The 16,118-nt window shown below is 41.5% G+C and overlaps 1 protein-coding gene across 2 annotated transcripts in view; it reads left to right on the forward strand.

Moving 5' to 3' along the window:
* DNAJC18 (DnaJ heat shock protein family (Hsp40) member C18) overlaps positions 1-16,118 on the forward strand; it is a 29,885-nt gene that overhangs the window by 8,615 nt on the left and 5,152 nt on the right. For both annotated transcript variants that reach the window (XM_082725589.1, XM_082725588.1), the window contains 5 exons: positions 6,097-6,242; positions 8,261-8,446; positions 9,362-9,471; positions 10,427-10,536; positions 12,886-13,058. In XM_082725589.1, coding sequence (XP_082581715.1) covers positions 6,097-6,242; positions 8,261-8,446; positions 9,362-9,471; positions 10,427-10,536; positions 12,886-13,058 — 725 coding nt within the window. The remainder of the gene's footprint in view (positions 1-6,096; positions 6,243-8,260; positions 8,447-9,361; positions 9,472-10,426; positions 10,537-12,885; positions 13,059-16,118) is intronic.

The raw sequence follows: 16,118 nt of genomic DNA on the forward strand, positions 1-16,118 counted from the left end.
AAGATCAGTATACAAAAATCACTGTTTTTCTGTACTCTAGCAAAGAACAGTCCAAAAATGGAAACGAAAACAATTTTAATTTATAACACCATCAAAAAAATATAAAATGCCTGAGAATACATTTATCAAGAGAAGTGTAAGATGTACACTGAAACTATAAAACTTCATTTAAGGAAATTAAAGGTCTAAATAAATGGGAAGGTTGCCTGTGTTCATGGAGCTAAACATTGGAAAGGATTATTTTATTAAGGCTTAATATTGGAAATGGTGGTAATATTACTCAAATCGATCAATAGATTTCACATATCCCTACCAAATCCCTCACTGCCTTTTTTGCAGAAACTGACAAGCCGATCCTAAAATTCATATAGTAATACAAGGGACCCAGAATAGCCAGAACAGTCTTGAAAAAGAACAAAGTTGGAGGACTCACATTTCCAATTTGAAAGCTTATTACAAAGCTACCTTATGAAGACAGTGTGGACTGGTATAGGATAAACATGTAGATCAATGAAATAGACTTGAGAGTCCATAAGTAAGCCTTTATATTTATGGTCAATTGTTTTTTTTTTTTTTTTAAGTTAAAGTGGGATTCAAATCCTGTTTGTTCGGGGTTTTTTTTAAGATTTTTGTTTATTTATTTGACAGAGATCACAAGTAGGCAGAGAGGCAGGCAGAGAGAGAAGAAGAGAAGCGGGCTCCCCACTGAGCAGAGAGCCCGATGCGGGGCTCGATCCCAGGACTCTGGGACCATGACCTGAGCCGAAGGCAGAGGCTTTAAACCACTGAGCCACTCAGGTGCCCCTCAATTGATTTTTTTTTTTTTAAGATTATTTATTTATTTATTTGACAGACAGAGATCACAAGTAGGCAGAGAAGCAGGCAGAGAGAGAGGAGGAAGCAGGCTATCTGCTGAGCAGAGAGCCCAATGCGGGGCTCGATCCCAGGACCCTGGGACCATGACCTGAGCCGAAAGCAGAGGCTTTAAACCACTGAGCCACCCAGGCGCCCCTCAATTGATTTTTCTTTTTAAAGATTTTATTTATTTGTCAGAGAGAGAGAGGGAGAGAGAGCGAGCACAGGCAGACAGAGTGGCAGGCAGAGGCAGAGGGAGAAGCAGGCTCCCCTCCAAGCAAGGAGCCCGATGTGGGACTCGATCCCAGGACGCTGAGATCATGACCTGAGCCGAAGGCAGCTGCTTAACCAACTGAGCCACGCAGGCGTCCCTCAATTGATTTTTTTTAATGTAGGCTCCACACCCAGCATGGAGCCCAACCTGGGGCTTGAACTCATGACCCTAAGATCATGACCTGAGCCAAAACTAAGAGTCAGGCACTTAACAGACTGAGCCACCCATGTGTCCCAGGTGTCTGACTCTTGATCTTGGCTCAGGCTTTGGGCTCCACACTCAGTATGGAGTCTGTTTCTCTTTCTCTCTCTCTCTCCCCATCCCTCTCTGCTGTCCCTCCCCCACTTCAAATAAATAAAATCTAAATAAATAAATAAAAAGAGTCAGATATCCACCAACCAAGTCACCCAGATACCCTCAGTCAACTGATTTTTCTTTTACAAGAGTGCCAAGGCTGGGGTGCCTACCTGGCTCAGTTGTTGGACCACGCAACTCTTTATCTCAGAGTCATGAGTTCAAGTCCTACATTGGGTGTAGAGTTTACTTTGAAAGAAAAAAATAAAAGAGTGCCAAGATGATTTAATAAGGGAAAGAATTGCCTTTTTTTTAAAAAAGATTTTATTTATTTATTTGACAGAGATCACAAGTAGGCAGAGAGGCAGGCAGAGAGAGAGGAAGGGAAGCAGGCTCCCTGCCGAGCAGAGAGCCTGATGTGGGGCTCAATCCGGGGACCCTGGGATCATGACCTGAGCCGAAGGCAGAGGCTTTAACCCACTAAGCCACTCAGGCGCCGCCCCCTTTTTTAAAGATTTTATTTATTAAGAATTGTCTTTAATAAATGTGTTGGGACAACTGGATATCCACACGCAAAACAATGCAGTTGGACTCCTTTCTCACACAAACACAAAAGTTAACTAATGTAAGGCCTAAATGTAAGAGCTACAACTATAAAACTCTTAGAAGAAAACATAAATCTACATCTTCATGACATGACATCCAAAGTACAAATGACAAAAGAAAAAAATGGGTCAGTTGGATTTTGTGAAAATGTAAAGCTTTTGTAGTCAAAAGATACCATCAAGAAAGTGAAAAATCAACCCACAGTACAGGAGAAAATGTTTTTAAATTATGTATCTGATAAGGGACTTATATCTAGAACATATAAAGTACTCTTACAACTCAACAATAAAAAGACAAATAACCCAATTGAGCAATGGGCAAAGGATCTGATAGGCATTCCTCCAAAGAATATATACAAATGGCTCTTAAAAAAAAAAAAAAAAGATCTACAAATGGCCAATAAACACATGAAAAGTTGCTCAGTATCATGAGTCATTAGGGAAATACAAACTAAAGCCACAATGAGATACCACACCACCTCACATCCACTAGGATGGCAATTAAACAAAAAAATGGACAATAGCAAGTGTTAGTAAGAATATAGAGAAATGGAACCCTTATATATTGCTTATAGGAATGGAAAACAGTGTGGCCAGTTTGGAAAATAGGCCAGTTCCTCAGAAGGTTAACCATAGCACATGACATAGCAATCCACTCCCAGGTATATAACCAAGAGAACATACTTCCACACAAAGACCTGTCTATGAATGTTTGTACAGAATGATCCATAATAACTCCCAAATGGATGTCCATGAACTGGTGAATGGATAAACAAAATGCATGTCCATGAACTGATGAATGGATAAACAAAATGGGGAATATCCATACAATGAATACTTTTTGGTAATAAAAGGAATGAAGTACTGGGCACCTGGGTGGCTCAGTGGGTTAAGCCTCTGCCTTTGGCTCAGATCATGATCTCAGAGTCCTGGGATCGAGTCCTGCATCGGGTTCTCTGCTCAGCGGGGAGCCTGCTTCCCTCTCTCTCTCTCTCTGCCTGCCTCTCTGTCTGCTTGTGATCTCTCTCTATCAAATAAATAAAATAAATAAAAATCTTTAAAAAAAAAAAGGAATGAAGTACTGATACATGCTATAACATGAATGAACCTTGAACATTATGCTAGTCAAAGAAGCCAGACACAAAAGTCACATATTCTATAATTCCTTTTATGTGAAATGTCCAGAATGGCAAATTTATAGAGACAGAAATTACATTATTGGTTGCCAGGGGTTGGGAAGTAAAATGAGGAATGACTGCCAATAAGTAGGGGTTTCTTTCTGGGGTAATGAGGATGTTCTGGAATTAGATAGTGATGATGGTGTACAAATCTGAAAATCAATGCATTGTGCATTTTAAGAGTGAACTTTGTGAATTGTAGCTCAAAAAAACTGTTACTCAACAAATAACAAATTTATACAAAAGAGAGAAAGAGGCAGAGGAGTATCTGCCATGGAAGCAGGGATTGGAAACTGGACTGAGGATCCAAAGGATACCCATGGGCAGCTCTTGGGGAAGGACCATGACTGACATTCCAGACCCTGCTTTATAGTCCAGCCTGTGTTACTGAACTCTTGAGCAAGATGCTGGGCCTCCCTCTGTCTGACTGGATTGTGTAGTTGCAAAAGACTGGAGATATTCTCTAAGTGCCTATCAGTAGAGGATAGATATAATCCATAAAATGCAATAAGTGTAATCCATAAAGCAGTGCAGCTTTTGAAAAGAATGACATGGATATGTAATAGCCAGTATTTATGGGCTGTCAAGTGCTATCAAGTACTTGATGAATACTTCATTTAAATGATAACAGCTTGTGAAATATAGTTGAAATTGTTATCCCATTTCAGAAGATAACATTAAGTCACAGAGCTAAAGTACACAGCAAGATAAGATCCCAGCCAAGGCATTTTGACCCCAGAGTTCATGCTCTAGTACAACATTTCTCGGAGTGTAGCTTAGGAACCCCAAAAACCTTGGGAGTCTGTGAGTTTAAAACAATTTTGATAATAGTACAAACACATTATTTGCCTTTTTCACTCTCATTGTCTCATGATTGTACAGTGGAATTTTTGAGAGGCTACCTGATAAGCAGTTATATCGTCACTCTGTTTTAAAATTTCTTGTTTTCTTTTCTAGTATGGTAAATATTGATAGATATAATTCACATGAACAAAACTCTTCTGGAGACTCAAGTAATTTTTAAGAGTATAAGAAACTTATGACATCGCAAAGTCCAGAACTGCCATTCTAGTCTAAACTATTGCCCCAACTCGTCTCTGTATGTTACCGATCCATCTCTAAGAAATACTTTTGGTTTAAAAAAGGGATGGGGTGGGGGCGCCTGGATGGCTCAGTGGGTTAAAGTCTCTGCCTCCCGCTCAGGTCATGATCCCCCACATCAGGCTCTCTGCTCAGCGGGGAGCCTGCTTCCCTTTCTCTCTCTGCCTGCCTCTCTGCCTACTTGTGATCTCTGTCAAATAAATAAATAAATAAATCTTTTTTTTTTTTTTTTAAAGGGATGTTCCCATAAACATAAAAATGATGATTACAATATGGGGACGCCTGGGAGGCTCATTTGGTTAAGCGGCTGCCTTCAGCTCAGGTCATGATCCCGGCATCCTGGGATTGAGTCCCACATCAGTCTCCTTGCTTGGCAGGGAGCCTGCTTCTCCCTCTGCCTCTGCCTGCCACTCTGTCTGCCTGTGCTCACTCTCGCTTCTCTCTCTCTGACAAATAAATAAATAAAATCTTAAAAAAAAAAAAAAGATGATTACAATATGTTTATATTTAGGCAAAAAAGAAAAGGGAGAGGTGTCTATACATACACACAGGATTCATAGAAAACTTCTCACATGGTTGTCCTTAGGATGGGAGATTGGTGAGCAGGGAATAGGGAAGCAGGAAGTTTTTTCACTGTATATAGTTTAGTACTGTTGGATATTTTTCTTCTACTGCATGTGTATATTATTGGCTTTTTTTTTTTAAGATTTTATTTATTTATTTGACAGACAGAGTTCACAAGTAGGCAAAGAGGCAGGCAGAGAGAGCAGGAAGAAGCAGGCTCCCTGCTGAGCAGAGAGCCCCATGTGGGGCTCAATCTCAGGACTCTGAGATCATGACCTGAGCCAAAGGCAGAGGCTTTTTTTTTTTTTTTTTAATCATTTTTTTTTAAGATTTATTTATTTGACAGAGAGAAATCACAAGTAGACAGAGAGGCAGCCAGAGAGAGAGAGAGAGGGAAGCAAGCTCCCTGCTGAGCAGAGAGCTCGATGCGGGACCCGATCCCAGGACCCTGAGATCATGACCTGAGCCGAAGGCAGCGGCCTAATCCACTGAGCCACCCAGGTGCCCCATAAAGGCAGAGGCTTAACCCACTGAGCCACCCAGGCGCCCCTATATTAACTTTTTATAACAAAGTTTTGAGGGGCACCTGGGTGGCTCAGTAGGTTAAAGCCTCTGCCGTCAGCTCAGGTCATGATCCTGGGCTCCTGGGATAGAGCCCCACATCGGGCTCTCTGTTCCGTGGGGAGCCTGCTTCCCCCCCCCTCTGTCAGATAAAGGAATAAAAAAATCCTTAACAAAAATTAAAAAAAAAAATACACACACAAAGTTTTGATAGGTAGCTATAAGGAAAATGAGAGAGAAATCACTAGGGTGAGTAGGTATTTCTTCTGACCTTGCCGTCCTGTGGTTGAACGCTCAGGGGCTTAGCCTGCACCTTCATGTAAGGATCTACCCACTTGCAGGGATACAAGAAGAATAAAATATCAGATGTAAAAAATACTTTGATTTTAAAGTTTTTACATCATTTTTTTCGGATTTACCCCAAACCGCTTCCCCACCCCCCAGTAAAAATACTTTGAAAGGCATTAAGCTCTTGGTGTGAGGAGGACCTTGTTAATCAATTTGAAAGTGTTATGAATGTGTTCACCACTTTTCTTTTAGGTTTGCTTTGGAGCTAACAGATTGGAGGACCAGATGTAAATGTAAAATGTAAACGTACTATTTTATAGTTAATTGTACAAAAGGGGTCTTCGTAGACATACATGTTTCTGATGTGTGTTTTTAGGATCAAGAAATGCAGAAATTACTATGAAATTCTGGGAGTTTCTCGAAATGCCAGTGATGAAGAGCTTAAGAAAGCTTACCGAAAACTCGCCCTGAAATTTCACCCTGATAAGAATTGTGCTCCTGGAGCGACTGATGCTTTCAAAGGTCTGATCATGAATTCCTATTTAATTCTGCCACAAGATGTTTCACCCTACCCTGTCATTATTTTATAAGGCCACAAGCAGGGCCTTTTTTTCCTGCCATACCTCTTAAATAGTGATTATCAGCATAGCTCCCTCCTGTCTTCATTCACTTACTTTAATTTCTTTTGGAAAAAAAAAATATATTTATCTGTAATGGTACCTTTTTAGATCTGAGACATAAATAAAAATCTTACTTAAGACCTTCACCCCCAGTGAAGCTGTTGATTCAGGCAAGAATTATCAATGGATGCTAAAACTGCCAGGTGACAGCTTTTTGTTGAATAGAATGTTACATGATGTCAGAGCATCATTCCCCAGAATACCTACTGATTACAAAGGAGAAAATTTGCTTTATAATGGAGATATCTAGCTGTCACCACTTTAACCCAGTGATCCAGCTTATCATCACCAATACTGGACCCGCCTCACATTATATGATATGGCACCTGTGTGGTATTCTTTCCAGAATGGTCCACCCGAACCTAATAGTGAGGAAACCATCAAAATATGGGACATTCTACAAGGAACACTGTCCTGCTCTCCAAAATAGTCAATATAATGAAAAGTAGAAAAGGTGGGGAGACTATTTTAGAGGACAAGAAACTAAAGGAGTATAAGAGCAAATACAATGCATGAACTTTGGATGAATTGCATGGATTGATATTAATTTTCTGAGCTATGATAATGGTATTGTGATCATGTAGAAGACTATTCTAGGAGGTAGTGGCTGAAATATTGAGGGATGCCAGTATACCTGCAGCCTACTTTCAGATGGTTCAGCAAAAGAAATCTGTACATACTACGTGTACATATGTATTTATGTAGGTATGGAGTAATGAGGGAAGCAATGTGGCAAAATACTAACAGTTAATGAACCAAATAGAGGGTATACATGTGTTTATTTACTGTTTTTTCAGCTTTTCTGTAGATTTAGAATTTTTCTAAAGAAAAAGTTAAAAAATTATAGCTCTGAGAAATTTAAAAGTCAACATTTACCTCAAAGGACAGTCTCCCTTTGTTGGGGGTACCATTGTGAATCTTGTTCTCCCCACAGTTTCTACAAAGAAACAACTAGATAACCCACATTCTCTTTACACCTTCACATAAAGTATCTCACAGACTAATGCCATTTATATGAGAAATTGGCCAGATTTCAAGGGATATGATATTGAAGAAACTATTTAGCCTTTTTTATTTGTTTTTCTCTATTTAGCTGTTTTATTGCTGTAAACATCTAATATAATTTCCTCGCTAGAAGAATCATAAATGCTCTTCCTAACTGTGTTTCTCATAGTGTTGGCTGAATTAGAGGTAGGGGATGGGGATGTTTTAAGGGTTTTTTCAATAAAATAATAAAATAAAAAATAAAGATTTTTTTTTCAAGGTTTCTTTGATTACTGGCAGTGATTGTATGTTTAAATTAATTTTAATTCGACGGTGTTTGCGTATTTGTGCATAGAGAGGAGTGGTGATGGTAAGCATGTGTAATCTTTCCAGTCTTTGTCTGTCACTGAGGCATTGGAGATAGGTTTCCTAATTTCTAAAGCCTGCTTCTAAAGTAGGCTGAAACGTGACTCTGATTAGTGAGGACTTTGCTTTTAGCCAAGCAATTGATTTTACTGATTATTTTATTTAGGAGATTGTTTCTGACTTGAAGTTAGAATACCATTGCTTATGTATGAACTGTTTCCAACCATAAAGTAATTCCTCTCAAGGAAAATATGGACAAATTTTCGATGAATAAAAGCAGTAGTTCTTAGTTCATCTTGAGTCTCATATTGTTTCTGGCTTATCAAACTAGATCATGGAAAATGTCAAGGGTGAGAACTCTGGTGAATTTTCTAGGCCCAAACACCTTTCCTTAGCTCCCCACAACATCATGCAGCAGCCTACAACTCTGGGCTCTTCATTGCTGCTTCCTGTGTTACCCCTCAGCTACACCAAAGACTGTACTCAGGTACTTTTTGGTTTTGGTTGCAGCAATAGGAAATGCCTTTGCAGTCCTGAGCAATCCTGACAAGCGACTACGCTATGATGAATATGGAGATGAACAGGTGACTTTTACTGCCCCTCGAGGCAGACCTTATAATTATTACAGGGACTTTGAAGCTGACATCACTCCAGAAGAGCTATTCAATGTCTTCTTTGGAGGACATTTTCCTACAGGTGAGTATTTCAGAATTATAGCTGGAAAATTTCTCTCTCTCTCTCTCTCTCTTTCTGTATCTCAGCTAACTCCTCTTCGAGGATCTGAATAGAGGGACCATGGTATGGTGGAAACAGCAAGAATTTGGAATCAGATAAGCTAGGGTTTGAGGCAAGTCTCCAGCCAACTGTGCATATCTTTAACCAGATCCCTTGGTCTCTCTGATTCTGTTTCCTCACCTGAGAAATGGCGCTGATAACATACACCTCACAGGGCTGCTGTGAGGATTAAATATTTTTAAGTGCTTAAAAATAAGTAGGTAGATGCCTTTTATCATTATTGCAAAATAGCAGCTATATAAAGATAAAAGTTAGAAAAATACCCTGAGGGACTTGGCCGTTGGAATAATTAAATACCCAGGAAGTAAACTGAATTTTATGAATTGCTGTTAAAGATACTAGTGTTGGGGTGCCAGTCAGTTGGGCATCCAACTTCTGATCTCAGTTCAGGTCTTGATCTCAGGGTTCTGAATTTGGGCCCCATGTTGGACTCCATGATGGGTGTGGAGCTTATTTATAAATAAATAAATAACCTACTTATTTATAAACAAACAAAGCTACTAATAACATAATCTGATATTGGACAAGGAAGCAGACAAGAGCATGTCAGACAGGATTCATGGCCCAAATGCTCTTTCTTTACTAGCCTTTTAGGGTTCTCTCACTCACTAGTCACAAAGGACTATTTAAATAAAAGCAGGAGAGCACGTTCCATTTGCACCTGGTTCACTTGGCTTACCTACTGTTGTATTTTTCTACTGAATAAAATGGGACAATACTCTGCCATCAGAGAACCTAGCTGGGAACAAGGACCTTGGGAAAAGCAAGGAAGGAATGTTTGCCATATCCTATACTAGGTTTTTCTCTCCTTCCCAGGAAACATTCATATGTTTTCAAATGTGACAGATGATAGCCACTATTACCGCCGGCGTCACCGACATGAGCGGATGCAGACACGGAAGGAAGAAGAAGAAGAGAAGCCTCAGGTACCGAGAGAGGACAGCCGAACTGCTGCTCATCCACACTTGTACTGAGCTGACTTTTACAGTGTCTGTGATCAGGTTTTGGAAGTTCAACTTATGTTATTAAAGCATGTTATAGGAAAACAGAGGCAGTGGCGGGAAGGGGTGGGTCGTTGGTCCAAATGGGCCAGGATGGTACCTTCTTCCCCACTCGTTCTTTGGTGGCTGTCCTAGGAAATCAGTTCCCCTATGGGGCTGTCTTGATCAAGGTTTTCTTCACTGCAGAAAATAGGAGTCCCCTTCAGAATATTCAGAACTAAAGGGAGTTGAAAGTAAGGGACCTAGGGAGTCTTCTGAAGCTCAAGGGCGGGAAGCACAGGACAGATGGGAACCAGGAACCAAGTACAGACAGGTACCCATGCAGCTATCTGTCCATGACTCTTTGTGGCCAGATTGTGTCCACCTTTCCCACCTTTCTCTGCATCTGCTTTATTCTCTTTAAGCAACCAGCTTGTTCTGCTTTTGCCTACAAATAACCAGTCCACACTGCCCAAGAGTACATGTCCTTTATTCAGGTGACTTCGCAGCAGTGCACAGTAAGAGTCTCAGTTCCACGTTTCTGGGAGGGAAAAGTGATTATCCCTGCTAGGGTTAGATGTCTCCCAGTCCATTCAGCAACACAGCTGCATAATACTAACCCCACCCCGTGAAAGTCACAGTCTAGGCAGACTCACCCAGAGGTGTCTGCTTCATGGGCCTTAGAAAAGGGGATTGCATGAGAATAACTGGGTGTCAGTACAGGTTGTGGATGGGTCTCCTTCAGTCTTCTCCGCAGAGAGAACAGACTTCTCAGAAAAGCTCTGGGCTTTGTGCAGTACATTGCAGTAATTCGTATTTTCTTTGGGAAAACTATTCTTATTTTCTGTAAGCTTTACATTGATGAAGAACACTTACACCCAATATTGTTTTTCTTTTTCAGACTACATATTCTGCATTTATTCAGTTACTTCCAGTTCTTGTAATTGTGATTATATCTGTCATTACTCAGCTGCTAGCCGCTAACCCCCCATATAGTCTATTCTATAAATCGTAAGTCAAATATTTATCAATCTTTCTTAACAATTTGGAGGGTAAAAGACTTGAATATTTCACTGGTACTGCTAACATTTCATTTCGCCTTTGTAGAAAACACTGGTTTTTTTGTTCAAAGGAACAGCTGGATAGTAATAGTGCAGAGACTGAAAAATACTGGAGGCAGTTTCTTGTGGGCTCAGGACATGGATTATTTTGTTCTACAGCGACATCATCTGATCAGCTGCAGAATAGCAGCAGCTGGTTTCTGAGAGATGAATAGACTAACTCCAGCTTCAGATTAAATCCTTATCATATCATGTTAGCTTTAGAATGAACCCTACTGAGCTTGTGGTTGGATCTCTGGACCCCTCTGGGTCGGAAACATAGTATCTGAGATCCAGTGATTATTTTCAATTTAAGTAATTGCAAGAATGGGACATTTATTCATGATAAGTCTATATAGTCAAACCATAATAGGATATTATTTTGCTTTTGCAGAAAAATGCATGAAAACTATGAGCTATGATAGGTACTTCTTTATTTCTTCAGTTAGTTATTTCAGCTAATCAGTTTTCATCTTTGAGTCCCCAGCATCAACATCAACTGGCAACATGTTAGAAAGGCATACTTGTAAGCCTCATTCCATACATATTGAATCAGAAACTCAGAGGATGAAAACTAGCAATCTGAGTTTTTTTTAAATTAATTAATGTATTTATTTGACACACAGAGAGAGAAATCACAAGTAGGCAGAGAGGCAGGCAGAGAGAAAAGGGGAAGCAGGCTCCCTGCTGAGCAGAGAGTCCTACACGGGACTCGACCCCAGGATGCTGAGATCACGACCCAAGCCAAAGGCAGAGGCTTAACCCACTGAGCCACCCAGGCGCCCAGCAATCTGAGTTTTAATAAGCTCTCCAAATAACTCTGGTTCATTGTCTGAGGATCACTGGATTAATTTTTTTTTTTTTTTTAAGTAGGCGCCACACCCAGCTTGGAGCCCAACATGGGACTTGAACTCACCACCCTGAGATCCAGACCTGAGCTGAAATCAAGAGTCAAACACTTAACCAACTGAGCCACCCAGGCACCCCACTGAATTAATTATTTTAAGTTAGATGAGAAGAGAGTCGTTACTCATTATGGTTTAAGGGGCAAAAACCTTACAAAATGGGGGGACCTGGCTGGCCCAGTGCATAGAGCATACAACTCTTAATCATGGGGTTGTGAATTCAAGCCCCACATTGGGTATAGAGGTTACTTAAAAATAAAATCTTGTAAAATAATTTAAAAACCTTACAAAATGTGGAACCCAAGGGGTAGTATATAACAGGAAGAGTCCTTGCTGGCGATCACTGTAGACTGAAAACTATATTCTACTTCAGTATCTTCATTTTACGAAAAGGAAAACTGAGTCTCAGAGAGGAATTACTGCTGCCAGATCACCCTGGCCTGATTCCCTCTATTTTCCGACTTCCCATGTTTCTCCATTTGCTATTTCTCCCTCCTTTCTTACCCACCCAGTGGGGCGGAGAGGAACTTGCCCTGCTAACACGTTCCCAGATGGAGGTGGGAGCAGTCATGGCCTGAACCCTTAGATATCCAGGAAGATGCTTACATACAGAAATCAAAGGAGAAAGCTGGGAAAATATTAACTCAGTCAAAATAGAATTTGTCGAGTTTGAATAAAACTAGTCTGGATTTTGCACGTTGCTACCACATTGTTTTAACTAGAATTTGAGCTTCTTTTTGTACTTCCTTACGGTTAGTATTTAGTTAACCCAGAACTACTGATGTTTCTAAGCACCACATACTATTGGATATATTAGACCCACAAAGAGTTAGTACAGAAGCATCACTGAAATCTTTTATCTGATATTTTTGCTGTTCTCACTTAGCAGCCGTGTGTGAAGTACCTTCTCTCCTGTCCTAAAAATTGGTGCTAGGTTGGTGTACGCTATCTGGTTATTTGTGAATAGTTTACTGTAACAATCAATTCATTTGCCCGACATTTACCAATAGCCTGCTCTGTGCCAGGTACCATGCTGGGTCCTACACAGCGTACAACATATTTTAAGCATTCAGCATTCAACTTTAAGCCCAGAAACCAATATAAGAGAGGGGATTCTCGAAGAGACTAAAGTAATTACACTGAGGCTGAATTCACAACATGAAATACACTCACATAATGATGACATTACAGTTACTGTTTTGCTGGGGAAATTATAAATGTTAGGTGTATTCGAAAGTGGTGCTTGCATCTGCCCTAAGAAGAGGGGATTATGGTCATGATATCTGTGCAGCTGGAGTTAAGAGTGAGATTGCCATATATAACTGGCTTACCTGAGCCTCGTCTCCTTGTCTCAGGACCTTGGGCTACACCATCTCCAGAGAAACACAGAACCTGCAGGTGCCTTATTTTGTGGACAAAAACTTTGAGAAGGCCTACAGAGGAGCATCTCTCCGTGACCTGGAGAAGACGATAGAGAAGGATTACATTGATTACGTCCAGACGAGTTGTTGGAAGGAGAAACAACAAAGTAAGATGTTGTAAAAGGGACTTTTCACTGGTTATCATGCTTCCAACCTGAGGCATGCCCAGCTTCCCAGTCCCTCCTCTCTCCTTGTTTGAGTGGCACATGTTTATGGGATCGGAGGGCCCACTGGGGGGACAGAGGCCCATTTGGGACACCACCAAAAAAGTGAAATTCATTTGGCCAGAATTTGGAAACCTTAGGAACTTAGGCAGGCAGCACTAGTTGCCTCTCTGTCTGTCTGTCTACTTCTCTCTGCTCACCTGCCCCACTCTCCTCTCTGCCAACTGCCTTCCTTTGCTTCCTCAAGCTTTCCTCCTTCACAACCTGGTTTTGCCCTGGTTGGTTTTGGTTGCTACCCTCCTCGTCACTCTCCCAGCTTCCACAGGCCCACTAGTTACTGGCCTCTTCCTACATCACAAGCTTCCAGTGCTAGCTGGATTGGTCCAATTTCCTAATCCCACATTCCCTACAAGAAAATCTGATGGATCCAGCCTAATTGTTTGAGCCAGACCAAAAGTCAGCTGTAGCCAGCTGGGGCCACCTAAATCAAAAGTGACCCTACCTGGGTCTGCCCCTTCAGTAAGAGTGGGTTTGAGCAGGCCTTCCATTCTGCTCCTTCTCTGAAAACAATGGGGGTGTCAGTGTCCACCAGTTAATTTAGGGAGTGCTGGTAGCAAGGGTAGCCATGCCTCTCAGCCAACAGTTCATTTTTCATCCCACTTGAATTCCACACATACACACATGTATGTACACCTGTGCAGGCAGTGGGGGGGGGACATATACACACACCCTTAATAACTGTATCATATAAAATGTGGCTTTACTTTTTAAAAAGCAAGTGTACTCATTTTTTAAATGGTATAACTGGATATTATTAAACGTCTAACAGTGCCTGATAAAATTAGCTCTTTAGTCACAGTGCCACTAAGCCCTCACTGACCCATCATGCAGCCCAGCTCCACCCCCAAGTTAATCTGTCCTTCCTAGGTGTTCTTAAAATGCTTTGTCCATGCTGCTAGCACAGTACTACTCTCAGTGTTAGCGTTCTGTAGGTACGTGTCAGTCTCCCTGCTGGACTGCGGGCCCTCTGACAATAAGAGCCACATGTCTTACCAATCTCATGTCCCAGGCCTCTGGCACCATGCTTGCTTCAGAACAGGTGCTCAACAAATGTCCTTGGAAGAGAGGATTCTCAGGCCTGGAAAATAATGAAAATGTTTGCAGATTAAGAATCACAGAGCAGGGTTAGTATCCTTACCCTAGCCCTTAGGTACCTGGTCTCTGCCCTCTACTCCTCTAGAGAAGAGCCCACCTCCACTCTCAGGTGCATTAGGAGCTTGATAGGCAATGGTTCTGAGACATAAGGGGAAATTAAGCTGGATAAAGTTGCTTTTTAAAATTTATTGAAAAATAAATACTGAAAAAAACAAGGAGGTCAGGAAGTACCCTACCTCATGTTAAACTAGTTGCAAGTTTTAAAAATCAGAAAAGAATTTTGGAGCAAGAAAGCTTTGGACAGAAAGACATCTGATACATGGATCTAAATCAGGTAAAGGCCACAATGTGTGTCCTAAAAGTCCCCATTGTATTCACCCCTGGGAGGGTTTTGAATTTGTTGCTTTCTGTAAGAACTGGATGAAAATCTGCATATCACATTCTTCAAACACACACCCACCCACATACACTCCCCAGCTGGAACTATGCACAGAGCTCATGGTAAGGATTACATCTAAAATGGCTTTTAGGCTTCTTCTCCCCATCTGCCCGAGGCCTAGTTTCAGGACTTTGGTACCCTCTAGATATAAATAAAAATCCAGTGGGTAAGCATGATGCATGTACCCACAAGTTCCAAAGAGGGGGTTATCAGCACACACCCCTTAAAAATCTATTTCTGGCATTTAAGGACGGTGGCTGTCCAGACTCTCTGCACGACCCAAATGCCATTTGAGAATGAGCAGCATCTGCCCTCCCGATCCAGAAGCAAGTGTAGCCAACAAGGTTAAATTTAGCACTTGGAGGTTGTAAAAATAAATCCACTTGAGAACGAAGTTCACTCTTGGCAAAATACCTAATGGGAACTGTTTTTAGCAAGTTAGCCATTGTCTTTTTTCATCTTTTGTTCATTTCTCTTCTCTGTTTTCTCTTAGAATATTTAATCTGAGTGAACTTCTGTGAGTAATTCTCTACTCTGAACACTGATGGCCCTGTTTACTCCTCCACAGCTGCATCTAATCAACCCAATGCCAGGGGAAGTGGCCATTGCCACCAGGCTGGGATGGACAAAAGTAACAGGCAAGATCTGCCTCCCAGCCTGGCAGAGCTGAGCTGAGACCCTGGCCCTGCCTGGCCGAGGAGCACTTCTTTCTGTGACCCAGAGCAGGGCAGCACCGTGGGTAGAAGCTCAGGCTTTGCAATGGGGATAAAATGCTCTTCCTCCTAGAGACGCTGTCCGGGTTATAGAAGTTGATATGGGTATAATGCTTAGCCTGATGTCTGGCGCATATTAAGCTCCCAGTTCCTGGTGGAGTCCATGCCTTGCATGGTCTTGCGAGAGTGGATGCAGTACTGTCCCAGGGAGCTGGATCCTGAGGGTTGGCTGGGATCCGTGTGACCTTCTAGACCACAGGAGTGCAGAGGGTTCTTTGGAGGGGCTCAGGGACTTGCAGCAATTTGCCTGAGTCAGTTTTCCTGGAAGGCTCACTGCTCTGTCCATCTATCACACAGGAGTTCGGGGCAAGGGACATTTGTTAAGGAAGAAACGCTGTTCTCTTGATGCCCCTTCCAAGAATTTTTTTTTTTAGAAGTCACTGAGTATGAACAGTCAAAATATGTCAAAAGTAATGTATTGAGTTGACCCTTTTACTCATGGAAGGGCAAAAGCATTCGCTGGCTATTTGGAGAGAAGTTTCTCCAAGCATGGTGGTGGGAAGTTGGGATGTGGTTCCTTGAAACACTGACATTGTTGCAAAGTCATTGATCTGGAACAGGGGTCTCAAGCCGTGGAGCACTGAAACCTGGTTTTAATGAACTTTATGAAAAGCTGTGTGATATTTTGAGAAAATC

This window comes from Mustela nivalis (assembly GCF_964662115.1).
Source record: "Mustela nivalis genome assembly, chromosome: 3".
Lineage (NCBI taxonomy): Eukaryota > Metazoa > Chordata > Mammalia > Carnivora > Mustelidae > Mustela > Mustela nivalis.